Here is a 14,595-nt window from a genome sequence, read left to right as displayed (position 1 = left end):
ATATTAATGGGTGATAATAGTGTCTCCTTGAGCAAATTGCATAAGCACTCTTACCCCCATCAGAAAAATGAAAAGGGCTGTTCTGAGGACTGAATGTGTTCATGCAGGAAAGACCCAGCAGAGGTCCAGACAGGGCAGGCACAGTACAGATGCTCAACTAATGCCGGGATCTTTGTCCTTGCAGCTGCCCATCCCTAGTATAGAGAAAGGCCCGAGGGGGTGGGGGAGAGCTTGAAAAACGTCTATGAAAGGAGCAGAGTGAGGGGAGTGTACTCTGATCTGAGTCCTCTAATAGGATTCACACCTTTTCTACAATTGCCTATTTTCTGAAGTCAACTCTCAAACGAGCTATTATTCTCTGGTTCAGTCTTCTTCATATTCTCCAAAATAATTCAATGTCCACCTTTTCCTTTGGGAAAATCAAAGGTTGACATGGCTACCTTTTGAACTAGAGCTGTTAAAGATCCCTTTCTTCTGTTCAAAAAGTTTTACTGATTTTGAAAGGTCTTATTGATAAAACACAGAGAAACTCAGGGGGAAAGGACAAAGAGAAAGAAGAAGAAAGAGAAAGAATAAAGAGACCAGAAAAGAAAGAGAAGGAAGAGAGCCCAAGAGGAGCAGAGAGAGGCAAAAGGCTACTGAATGCATAATTGCCGACAGCCTTAGAAACCGACTCATGTAACAATCATGGAGCATTATTTTTAAAAACCAAGGGGAAATATTTACACGATACCCAAAGAATATATGCTCTTTGTTGAATGCTGGAAAATGACAATGCATTCAATTCATTAATTCATGAATTAGTCTGTGTGATGTTTACTTCTGGCATCGTTAGTATTTGTGAGCCAAATATTTAAGAGACTAAAGGAGAAATTTACGAACTAAAGATAGAAATGAAGAATAATTTTTCTCTGTTTTGTTTTAGTTACTCCATTTGTCTGTATTTGCACAGTGTTAGTGAGATGTAGGGGTTTGAGTGAGGGAAATGGGTGACGTGAAACCTTCTGAGCCCCTCTTGAAGCCCTCTGCCTGCCAGGTATGTAGAAAAGTTACATGAATTTCAAACAATTTTCTAACTATGCTTCTAAATGATCATTTCGAAAGGAGATATGTTCCAATAAATACACGGTAACAGTAAATTAGGCCTTAATTATGTTTAGCAAGTATGTCCTATTAAAGGCAGAGTCACAACAATAAACACGACTTACCAGCAGAGTTAGCTCTCCCACAATTGTCTACTCTTCCCAGACATTCTTTGTGTGCTCTCGCGCCACACTTGAAACATAAATAGCCTTGATAAAATGTTCCTCTGAAAGGTAAAATTAGAGAGTGATACGTTAAAAGGTGCTGAATTCTGCCTTTGTGAAATCACTAGTGTGAGAAAGGAGAACAAGAGAACACAGTGCTATGCCAAGTCCTCTCAGCAGAGGGAGAGGACCTCCCTGGGGGTACTGGGGCAACTGCCCCCTCCAGGTACAAGGTCAAGGAAAGCTCTGTGGGATCACACTGTTAAGGCACTATCCCCACTTCAGAACATTTTGGCTGGGATATTAGAAAGGTCTGAAATGCTTAGCAATTATACCAGTACCCACACAATGAAAGACAAGCTTACCTCAGGAGCATCTGGCAGACTTTGCAGGATGTAACCCGGGTGAAGGTGTGCATCTTGAACTCGTGGAAATTGGAGTCCGCGTAGTCTGGCCTTATGTTAGATCTATAAAAAAGGGAAAAGGAACTTCCTAAGGAAACTTCACAACAAAGGAGCCGTCTAGTCATCTAAAACCTAAATTCATCACCATACCATTGGGTAGAAACCTGATTCAAGCAAAAAGGAGATTAAGTAGGCAATGTTTTCTAAAAGCCCGAAGTGTGCTTTGCATTAAAATATGCACTAAAATCTGGTTGTGGCAGAGCCAGCAACACATAAGGATTTAAGCAATCTGATCCTTCTCAGGATTGAGCATTCCCAGGGAGCTTTAGAGGATGGCCACGTAGGTCAACCTGCCAGGAAAAACATAAAACCCGCCCGATAGTCGCACTGTATGATCATTTCTTTCCGATAGACATCACTGACATACAAACTAGCTGGAGAGGGCGGCAGGGAGGGGACGAGGGTGAGGCATTTCCACAGAGTCCATCCCTAAATAGATATTTATATGGATGCTGTAATGAGTTACCAAAGTGAATAACATAATTGTATGAAAAGTTTTCAAACAAAGCCTCAATCTGATCATTAAAAAAATTCCTCCCTAACAAACAATTCACTTTCCCTGCAATCCAAATAAAAACTAGATTTTATTATTTATGTTTTATATTGTATTTATGTTATACACAGATACAAAAAAATAATTAAGCGTACTGCAAACTGACATTCAAGGTGCATTTCTTTGGTATGGATACTGTGACAAACACCTGTTATTCATTATCTCGTTTAACTCTAACACCAATCCTAAGTTAGAGGCACTAAGAGGGTCACTACTTCACAAACTAGGAAACTGAGGCTTACTCTAAAGTAAAGGAAATGGCAGGGTCCAGAACTCCAACCAAGGTGTGTGCTTTCGGCCACTGGAGCCACAATGCAAGGCAATACACCTCAATGTCATTAGATTTTTGTGTCTAGTAGGGATTTTTGTGTGCAGTAGATATGGTCAGCCATTTCTAGAGGATCTGTTATATTATTCATAATTTACCCATGTCACAGAAAAAAGCATGAAAATTAGAAAAGGGTAAGTTGAAAACAGTTACAACTCAGGGGTACACCTAGAAAGCTAAGACAATGCTCTCTGAGACATTACAAGTAATTTGAGAGATGATAGGAAAAGTTTGAGCTACTGATAAGCTAGGATTTCCCCTTTTCTAGGATACGGCGATACTCAGCCACACAGAGCTTTGGCCTAATGAAGCATAACACGGGCGGCAACCAGGCATCAATCTCTGAGGGACCAGGAGAAGCCTTATGAAAAAACATTTGCAAAGGCAATTGGAGTAGCAGGCAGTGATGCAGAAGTATCAGAGAGGTCAGCCTTCCAATCCATCTGCTGAATATGAGCGTGCTAAAAATGAAATCACCTACGAGTGCCATCTGGGATTTCTCTGCCCTGCGCTTCTGGTGACCTCACTTTTTAGGAAAACATTCCCATGCATGCTGAAAAGCACAGCCATTTCTGCAGAGGTCTTTCTGTGTTGCTGATTAAAAATTGTAGAGTTCTTCGTGAAGGGAGGAGTACAGAAAAGACAAGAATCTGGAAACAAAGCTCTCTTCACATTGTTCAGAAAACATTTGATTCCTGAGTCCAATAAAGCCGGGCCTGAAAAGATTGCTGAACCCCATTTCCTTAGCCAGGAAGGGCCGTTCATTTTTCTGTAAGCACCAAGGTGATACAGTCATAGATGAATTGTCAAATAATAGCTTCAGTCCTGGGAACCTGAAGAATTCATCAGCCTGGAGTTTTAGAATTTATGAGTACGAAGGTCTCCTTCAGGCAGAAACTCATGTAAATGGGTCGCAAACATGTTAGGTATTTAAATGATTTTAAAAGCCTGCCTGGGACATAGCTGGAACATCTTTCTCTTAAGGTCAACTCAAATTTTACATACATATATACATATATATATATATATATATATATATACACACACATACATATATATACACATACATATACATATATATATACACGTATATATATGTATATATATGAGGTCTGACAATTAAGTTTGTGAACTTGTTGCAACAATGTTGCTAACCTTTTTGATATCAGAGGGATTATTCATTATGAATTTGTACCAACTGGACAAACAGTTAACCAAGTTTACTATTTGGAAGCACTGAAAAGGCTGTGTGGAAAAGTTAGATGACCTGAACTTTTCGCCAGTAATTCATGGCTCTTGCATCACGACAATGCACCAGCTCACCGGGCATTGTCTGTTAGGGTTTTTAGCCAGTTAACAAATAACTGTATTGGAACTCCCTCTCTACTCACCTGCTCTGGCCCCCAATGACTTCTTTCTTTACCCAAAGAGAAAGGAAATATTGAAAGGCAGATATTTTGATGACATTCAGGACATCAAGGGTAATATGAGGACAACTCTGATGGCCATTCCAGAAAAAGTTCCAAAATTGCTTTGAAGGGTGGACTTGGCGCTGGAGTCAGTGCATAGCTTCCCAAGGGGAGTACTTCAAAGGTGACCATAGTGATATTCAGCAATGAGGTATGCAGCACTTTTTCTAGGATGAGTTCGTGAATGTAATTGTCAGACCTCATATACTGCATATACTTTTTCACATATACATATACAAATATATGTACAACTTGAGTTGTATATATCAGAGTTGCCTTTGGACCATTTGTAGCTAACACTTTTACAGACTAACTAGGAATAAGCTGACTTTTCAGAAGACAAAAAGCTGAGCAGAGAGTCACATTAAGAGGCTAAAAACGCATGTATTACAATAAAAAAAAAATTCTGAAAATACTGTTAGCAGTAGTTGCCGTAAGGGAAATGAGACTTGAAATAGTAGGATAGAGTGGTAGGAAGGAATGGTTGTAATTTTTAAAACTATAACTGCATATTATTTTTAAATTTTTAAATCAAATATTAAAGAATGAAAGTTTACTCTATGATCCTGGAACTGCTACTGGGGCACTGTAGAATATAAAAGCATAGCTGAGGGCAGGACTCGGAAATTTCACCTGAGCTCAAATACTAACTGGCAAATCACTAGCAGTGTGACCTCAGGCAAGGGAGTAAGTATCAACCAGGAATACTAATACAATCAAACTTATAAAGTGAGGTACAGTGCTTAGGCCTTTGTCTGGCCCAGAGCTGGTGGTCATAAGTCCTGGCTATCATTTATGAATTGCTGATTCCACATCCACATATTAATGATGTGATCAGGATAGAGCTTTATGAGTGGAGAGTCCCTTGGGACCGAATCCCTAGAGGATTCCCTTTCTCCTGAGAATTTCATACAGAAAAAATTGTTATATGCTCAGTGTCCTTGGGACTGAACCCATATAGAACTATTGAAGCACAATAAGAAATGGGGTTATTCAGGAGAGGACACACGAAAAAGTCCAGGGAATTAGATAAAGTCATGCCAACAGCCAACTGAAGAGAGATGCCAATACACATACAGTCTTTAGCCTGTGGGGGATGCAAAAACCAGAGACAGTAAGTTGGCTGGATGGGAAGAGTTAGAAAGGTAGATGGGAGCAAAAGAACAGAGAGAAATATCAAAATTATAGACTGGGAAACACACAGACAAAAATTATCAAAAGTGGCATTTATTCCACACTTCTAATACACTAGGTGCCTTATTAGGCTCTTCATATACTTTTCACATTTACCTCTCACAACAAACCTAGAAGGCAGAGTCATTCATTCACTTCATATTTATTAAGTACCTACCATGTAAACAGGACCTAAGGTACAAACAGAAAGAAGGATCCTTTGGCTGAAGCCCAGTGAATAAACAGAGGAGAGGTAAGAGATGAGGTAAGAGAGGTTGGCAGGGGCCAAGGAAACAGGTGAAATCTTATATAGGGATTGATGTCATACTCAGTTGACAAAAAAAAAAAACACAAAAAAAAACCAAAACTGTGGCAATTATGTAGAGAATTCCTTGTAGTGAAGCAAGAATGGGTATAGCAAGACCAGTTGTGGGGCTGGGTTTTCTATACATGAGAACTGAGGATCAAATGTCGGTTAGCTCACTGGTTCAGCCATGCAGTTATGCAGAAAGGATTCCACTTTAGTAAACTGCTTTGATATACAACAGTACTTATGAGAACTTGGATGAAGTTTTGTAGATTTCTCAATAAACTTTTCCATTTATTTTGCTTCATATAGGGCAGGAGTATCCAAACATTTTTCAACGTTTTTCTCCAAGGGCCATATGTGGTAAAATACACAAACAGCCGGGCCACTCACTCGAGGTGAAGTACATATTGCCTCACCTGGTTTATTTAAGTAAACTAAATATATTTTTGGAATTTGCTGCAGGCCAATAAAAAATGGATCGCAGGCCACAGTTTGGACACCCCTGATTAGGGCCTACTGTGAATGCAATTAATCAGTCAATCGACTATTTACAAGGCAAGGTATGGTGATGTTCATCGGGCTCCTTGTAACTTCCCATGTTCTTCTCAGATTATCTCCACTCTCATCTGGCTCTATGGTTGGCACTAGCTCAGGAGCACATGCCCCCCTCCCCCCGACCCACCCCATCCTAGGCATCTTCTCCATTCTCCATATTTGTACTGCCAGCGGCTCCTCAGGCATCTGAAATGTATACAAAACCCAAGTCCACACCTTTCTTAACATATCTGACTCTAATCAAATTCTGATTTCAATCCATTGCCATTCACTCCATCTTCCAACCTAGAAACTTTAAAATTGCAATGAATTTTTTCCTCTCCCTCATACCGTCCACATATTCATTTTTTTCTCAGCTCCAATTTCTCCTTTTCTGAAATCATGACCAATTTCTGTTGATTCACCCTTGAAAATACTGCCTCAAAAATTCAGGTTCTCTCTTCTTACTACTAATTCAAACCCTCAATATCTCACAACTAAATCGTTACAATGACCTTCTTAATTATTCCATCTCCCTATTTAAGGCCATCTTCCATACTATTCCAAGAATTATCTACAAAAAACAAAAATAATTATGTCACTCCCTCCCCTCTGCTGGTTCCTACTGGCTGTAGGATAAAATTAAAACGTCTTGTAATGGCATGCAATGGTTTCAGACTCTAGCATTAGATACCTCTCACATACCTCTTCTTTCCCAAGTACTCCTAAGACATGCACTATAGATATACAGACCTTCTCACATTTCCCAAACATATTCTTCTCTTCCATAATTCTGTGCTTTTGTAGTCCATTCACTCTGCCTAAAATGTCTCCCTTAACCTGCACCTGCTAATTTACCTGGTTACTCATTTAAGACTGGATAAAACCAGACTGGTCACACAGGCAGTCTGCCTTCATAATCAGTCACCATCGTTAAAAACTCCCAGAAGGAAAGTGGGTGCTCTTCGTAAACCACATAGTTTACAAAAAAAAAGTCTAGGCAGGCTGGCACAATGAAATTCAGTTCCCTTGGCACACCAAATAACTTTATCACTTAGCATCACAGGGAACGTTTCAAAACCCACGTTCCCAAGAGCCAGTCAAAGGCCAACCCTGCAAGTAGACTCTTTTAAAGAGTCAATTTTCCTTGAATCAAAAAACAATAAAAAAAATTAAAAGAGAAAGGAGCAAATTCAAGCCTTCCCAGTTAACTCTTTCTTACACAAAAATGTCTAAGAAAAATCTTAGCACGAAATGTTCAGGTGCTGTATGAGTAAAACCGAAAAATTAACTGAGGAAAATAAAAGACATTCAACCAAATAAAAGCTACATAACCAAATTCTTGAGTAAGAAGCTTACATATTTTATTATAAATACACAATTTCTCAAATTAATTTATAAATTTAAAACAATCCCTTTCCCCAAACACACACACACACACACACACACACACACACACACATTTTTTTTTAACTTGACAAATGATTATAAAATTCAACTGGAAGAATAAAAATGTGTAAGAATAGTTGGGAAAAAATTAAAACTAAGACAAATTATTGTAGGGAGTATGTGGGAAGCCATCACTAGTTAAGAGATACTAAAATGTTTTTTAAAGTTACCATTGTTAAATGTGTATGAGACTGACAACAAAACAGATAGAAAGGTCAATAATACAAAAGCTAAAAGTCTTGCAGGAGACCAAGCATTTGCAAAAAATTGGTATGTGAGTTCTGTGACAGTTTGTTCATTTATTAATCTGTCGACTCAAAAAATTAAAATCTTATTAAATAATACGTGCTAGGCAGTGGGATACAATGATGAGCAAAAACAAGTAATGTCTCTGCCTGTTCTGTACTAGTAGGGAAAATAAATAAATAAATCTACAAACAACTGTGAAACTACAGGTGTAACAAGTGCCACAAAGAAAGGTGGTGTTAGGAAAACACAGTTTGGAATGTGACCCTGTCAATGTATTATCACAAAAAGCTTTCCTACAGAGACTATACTTGAGCTGAAATCTAAAGATGACCAAAGAAAAAGAATGTTCCAGACAGAGGAGAAAATAACAGACATTTTAGAAAATACATTTCCAGCTTTTTGAAAATGTTAAGGAAGCTATATTTCTATTACCCATTTTATGACAATATAAAGTTGATCTAATTAAATATTTATATTATTTATTTGATAAATATGAAATACATGCTTATGATGTGTCATGAGTACAGCCACCAATAAGGAATCAGATGGATAAAATGACTGTCCTTATGGAGCTTATATGCTATATTTAATGTAAAGTTTAGACAGAAACCCAAAAGTTGGTTTAAGCAAAAAACATAAAATTAATTGAAGAAAATATTGGTAACTATTTACATAATCTTTAAAAGTAAAAAAATAAAGATGGCTGGATTTACTTAATTTTTTAAAATCCCAAATTTTCCTTGAATCAAAAAACAATAAAAAATTAAAAGGGAAAAGAGGAAACTATCTAATATGTACAATAAAAGATTAATGTCCTTGCAATGTATAAGCGCTCCTAAAAAAACCTATATGAAAAAAAATGAACAGAGCAATTTATTTAAAAAGAAATAAAAACAATAAAACATGAAATATGTTTAAGTTACTAGAACCAAAGGAAATGCAAATTTAAATAAGATATTGCACTTCAAACTGGCAAAAAAAAAAAAAAGAAAACTGATAATACATGGTGTGGATGAAGCTATACCAATATCTAAAACTTAAAGATGCACTAATCCTTTGACATAAAATTCTGCTTATTAGAAGTAATCATGAAGGGTTTATTGTAACATTTTTAATAAATAAAAATTGGAATTTAGTTAAAAGATAAGGAAATAGATTATACTACATCTATACATGGAATACTATACAACAATTAGAAATGATAAAGTGAATGTATATATTAACCAAGGAAGATATTTATATTATATAGGAGAGCAACTTGATACTAAACTGTATCCATAGCTGGGATTAATATAACACAAAACTGCTCGTTAACATACATATGCGAAGCAGCGAACAATAGGTAGAGGCATTATAAATGATTTTCTTTTAATTTTAGAGTTATCTGTTTTTTCTAATGTTTCTACAGTGGCCATACATTATTCAATTGATTTCTTACATCCACTCTGTTCAAAGACAAAAAAAAAAAAAAAAAAAAACCATAGGGAAAAACCATAATGATACATCCAAGCTTTAAAGAGGTTAAGCAACTTGACTAAACTACACAGGTAGCAAGTCACTGAACAGGATCTGAGGCAAAGATGTGTCCCTAGGCCAGTGCTCCTAATCACTATGCTAAAAATATCACACGGCAATTAAAAAGCAAAGATAAACTGAATTAAACGTTTGCAACATATGTGAAAATATTGTTGATGTAAAAAGGAGCCATTACAAATCAATGATAGCACAATGATAAACAAGACCCGTGGAAAACTTGGCAAAAGATATGAACAAGAACCTCATAAAGAAAAACACCTGGCTGACAAGTCTATAATAAACTATTTAGCCTCATTAGTAAATGTAGAGATATGAATGTTCCAGAACATGGGAAGGTTACAGCAGACATTGTTTGGAAACAATCATTCCTAGATACTGATTGCTCTCCCCTTCCCACACCCATGTGATTTTTGTGATGCTACAGTCAGTCTAAGAAACAACAGAGCTCATCATTTGTAAGTATTTCCTTAAATGGAAGCATACCAACTATTAATGCTTCAAAATGGAAGGCTAGCCTCAAGTATAAATGCATTGTGCTGCAGCATGAATGGAATTTTCTGGAATAGGCAAGCTGCTGCCCCACGCAGAGTGACTGGCAGTTGTGGGTCCAAGAAAAGCTAGTTGAGCTATGCTGTTTTTGTTCCTGCTCGATAAGAAAGATCTATCCTTATCCTTGACTAAACAGGATTCTGTCAAAATTTCTTTGGTGTGGGGGATGGGATGTGTTGTCATTGTTGTTTGATTTGTTTTGTTTTGTTTTTGCTCATACATAGCCTACTAGAAAACCTTGGTTTTCAAAGAAATGAAAATTAAAACAGAATTTTGTTGTTTACAATATTGAAAAATTATAAATAAGTGAAATGTCCAATAATAAAGTATTGCGCAAATATATACTGCAGTACTTCATGTAAGGGAAAAATAATCAGCCATTGAATCATATGGAAGAAGAGTTTTTACTAGAAAATGTAAGTATAAACATATACTATACGCACTATAAGCACTATAGATGTACATATGTGCATGTGTCTGGGTACCTCTGTATGTATGCACCTCTGTTACTACAAAGGATACAGGAAAAGAGGAATCCAGACCATTACTGAGTTTCATAGCATCATATAATGTCCTTTCACTATACTTGTAATAATTTCCCTTTTAACATTTATTTGTATGATTATTTTTATTTGTTTGATTAATGTTTGTTTCCCCCCAGAAGATTATAAGCTCCATGAGGCCAGGCTGTGTCAGATTTTGTTTACAACATATCTCTGGCATCACCCTCAGTGTCTAGCCTAAACACGCATTTGACAAATGTGCTAAAGTTTAATGGAGTGTCAAAGGGAGATTGAAGATAAGTGAAATAAAGTTAGTATGAAAACGTACCCCAAATTATAAATGATTAATTCTTAAACACGTTACAAATTTAGTGCTCTACTTCCTAGCAACCAAAGCAAAGAGGAAAATAGAATTGCTTCTAAGATCACTGCATGAATTTTCCCAGAACCAAAGTCTAAGAAAAATTGCTCTGTTGGGTTTTCATAAAAGGGACACACACTATGTAATGTATAGCCAATGTCTTCAACAACATCCTTATAAATACAGTTGTATACCTGCCCCTTCTAGCCCTTCTTGATATGAGCCAAGGACGTAATGCTGAAGTCTTGCTCAGCAAAAGCAATTCTGTGAGGGGCACCTTTCAGGACCTATTCCATCTACATATCATCATTTAAACAACCACCATCTCTGCTAAGGTCAGACACCGAGCTTTGGCGAGTCAAATATCTTTCAAATGTGAAAATTAATCATTCCAAACATATGAAAAACATTTATAGATCAGGCAAACATTTGTGCCCAATCTGCCAATAGCAGATGAGGTAACCGCCCTCGTGATTTAGAGGAAATTTCTAAAACAAATAAAAGGCTATTATTACCTTAACTTACATTAACTTATATAGATCATTTATCCATGAGGAGTGAAGATAGATCACATAAATACATAAATCCTAAAGCTCAAAAGAGTCCTAAAGTTGTTTGAAATGAGATGCAATTCCCTACACAGTCCCCAACATGCAGGACAGAGCACCGAGCTGGTTGGAAAATGGATCTAACTTAGGAGTGTTTCACATGCTCTTAGAATTACCAACTAAACATTCAGGAATGTCAGAGTAGTGTGTCCAGGTTGATTTTGTCAAGTCTCAAGGACTTCTGAAGTCTCCTGTTCTGAAAAAGCATATTTCAACCAAGTAAAGTCTTAGCCAAAAATCAAAACAAGATCAATCATTTTATATCTCAAGTTTAGACTTCCCTGTAAGATACAACTTTTAAGGGTCTCATTAAGTGATGGTTTTGTTATTTTTCTCCCCTTCCTTTGTTAACATGAAAAATTTGAGAACAAAAACCTAAATATTTGTTTTTAAAATATCCTATACTGTGAAATTAAATCCACCAAATAGGTCATAGATAAATCCAAAAGATTTTATTCATACAATCTTTCCGTAAACTATTTTAGATCCTTACCTTTTTTTTCACAGTTTGTTCCCACAACACCATCACATACTAATTACACTCCTGGCCATTTGAAAGGGCAAGCAAATGAAAACCAAACAGGTCTTTCAAACACGACGTTTAAAAAAAAAAAAAAAGGCTCAGAAGGAACATCTTCACCTATTCCTAAGGATTCATGAAAGGAGTGGAAACAAAAAAGATTTATAAATCACCTCCAAATCATATTCCTTATATTCCAAATCACGCAGTCTTTTATCTAGAAAAAAATACATACTTTTGAAATACCAATAAAAATAAGATAATGCTTGGCTCTGAAAAATAGTATTTTCTTATCTGTTATATATTGCACTTCTTTATTGCACAACGTTTATTTCATTCAACATTGACTGTATAGTAATTTTAAATATAAATCCATCACTGAATTTCTGTGACATTTCAAGGAAATTACTGAATAAAATGTAAAGTTAGTTAAATCCATAGTAGATTTAAAGTGGAAAAAATGTCAGACTACGAGTAATTAGGGTCTTTGTTACAAACTTGATAACGCAGTGTTTGGCACATAAAGTATCTTTTTATTCTTAGTCTCCTCACCAACAAAAGAATTATGTCTGTCATTCCTGCTACAGAAGGGCTAGTCCAGGAGTAAGAGAAGAAGAATCACCACTTGTTGGTACCTATTCTATCATTTGGATTTGTTCTGAAGATAAAATGAAAATGCATACATGTTCATCTTATTACATTTTATTTATTAAATTATGAAAAGCATTACACAAATGCTAATTTTACTATTATTGTTATTGTTGTCATAAGTGACAAACATGTGGTGGAAAACCTTTATGAGAGGCCTCATAAAGGTAGAACAAAATAAATGATGACTGACCCATCACCATATCCTGAAATCAACAGGAATAAAGCTTTTCTTCTAGTGGGCATTTAATAAGCATATTAAAACTTATTTTTAGTTACACATCCAACAAATTAATTGAGTGTGTATTATGTGCCAGTCATTTTCTAACACTGGGAATGAAATTTATCTAGCCTGAACAATGATGGATCTCCAGTTAATTGGGATTATCTTGCTTTACTTCAATTCTTCCATTGAAATAGATGAATTATCCTGTTGGTAGTGAAAGAGAGAGAGAGAGATCTCAATGTCCAGGATTAAAGAGCAAGACATCTCCCATGGTATTAGGTATCCCGTGTATGGCACAGGTGCTAGAAAATTGGGATTTTTTTCATTCTCAAGTACAAGAAACCTGTACCATAATCCAAACATTCAAGATAACATAAACGGAATGCTGAGCCAGCTTGGTGAATATAAGTTCCTGTAGCACATTTTAAATTACATCTGGTAATATTCAAGTTTGCTGTTGAATTAATGTGTTTTAGAAGCACATGAAGATGGAGGTGATACTGCCACAAAGCAGTATTTGGGAACAACAGAGGATATCTGAAAGGGAATCTGACAGGCCTCATAAGCATTTCCTCTTCAAATTCTATGATGATTATATATAAAGGAAAGAAAAGTGTTTTTTTTTTAATAAATCTTTTTTTGTAAGGGGAACAGGACTTTACTGGGGAACAGTGTGTACTTCCAGGACTTTTTCCAAATCAAGTTGTTGTCCTTTCAATCTTAGTTATTTAGGGCACAGCTCAGCTCCAGGTCCAGTTGCATTGTTAGTTGCAGGGGGCGCAGCCCACTGTCCCTTGCAGGAGTCAAGGAATTAAACCAGCAACCTTGTGGTTGAGAGCCCACTGGCCCATGTGGGAATGAACCGGCAGCCTTCGGAGTTAGGAGAGTGGAGCTCTAACTCCGGGTTAGCCACCGGGTCGGCCCGAAAACAGTTTTGTTAATCGACATTCCACCCTTTGCATATAACATCTCTGTTTTATACTAAACTCCATGTGCAGAAGTTCAATATGAATGAAGCAGGATTTCAGTATAAATTTGGCATGAATTGAGGCTGCTACCATTTATCGCAACCAGAAATTACTCTTATAAAAAGCAACAACTTTAAAATGTTAAATATATTTATTAATGGAAAAGGCATGTTCATTATTAACATTACGATGACAAAACAGTCAACTAATAAAGATTTGTTCAGTGGTTTGGTAATATTCGAGGTCGTGTGGGATTACAGGTTACGAAGATCCCTGCCCTCTGCAAGCTTGCCATGAAGTTGAAGAGATGGGACTCACATACCTCGACAATGTGTGAAGAAGGTGAGAATTTGAGCAGGAGTTGGAGAGTCACGTGGCAAACAGTCACAGAACTGCTTTGGGACCAAACCACAAGAAATAGAGATGAGAGAAGATAGGGTGTGAAAGGATAGGTGGTTACCAAGAGGCTCCATGCCAGAGCTCATACAACTAAAACTCTGATTGACGTAGGAGAAAAGGGATTGGTGTTCAAAGGGACACACTGGGCGGAACAAAGACCTGTCCAGGTGAACAGGTTAAGAGTTGATGCCTAGAGTTCTAGGGTGGACAAGAGAATCATTTATGGGTTCATACTTCTAGACCAAGTTTAGGCACACAGCATAAGAAAACAGGAAATTAATAGAAAAATTATTCTGGAGTGGGGCGAGGGTATCAGGGATGTCTCCATTTAGCAGATAATTAGACTAAGATGATTGATCCCAAGGTCTGTGCTGCCAGTGTATGTCTGTCCTAAAATCAGAGAACTTCCCAGAGGCTACCAGGGGTTGCTAAGGCACTGACATATGAGAACCACCTGGCCAAGGACCCTAAACAAGGTCTACGGCCTCTGGGAAGCTTTCT

General features: G+C 36.9%; 1 protein-coding gene across 2 annotated transcripts in view; it reads right to left on the bottom strand.

The window, feature by feature from the left end:
- VAV3 (vav guanine nucleotide exchange factor 3) overlaps positions 1-14,595 on the bottom strand; it is a 339,163-nt gene that overhangs the window by 118,864 nt on the left and 205,704 nt on the right. For both annotated transcript variants that reach the window (XM_081025193.1, XM_081025192.1), the window contains exons 16-17: positions 1,613-1,714; positions 1,209-1,309 (exon numbers count right to left, since the gene is read on the bottom strand). In XM_081025193.1, the coding sequence (XP_080881319.1) occupies positions 1,209-1,309; positions 1,613-1,714 (203 nt within the window). The remainder of the gene's footprint in view (positions 1-1,208; positions 1,310-1,612; positions 1,715-14,595) is intronic.

This window comes from Rhinolophus hipposideros, assembly GCF_964194185.1.
Source record: "Rhinolophus hipposideros genome assembly, chromosome: 19".
NCBI lineage: Eukaryota > Metazoa > Chordata > Mammalia > Chiroptera > Rhinolophidae > Rhinolophus > Rhinolophus hipposideros.
This window is presented reverse-complemented; position numbering and strand designations above follow the sequence as displayed.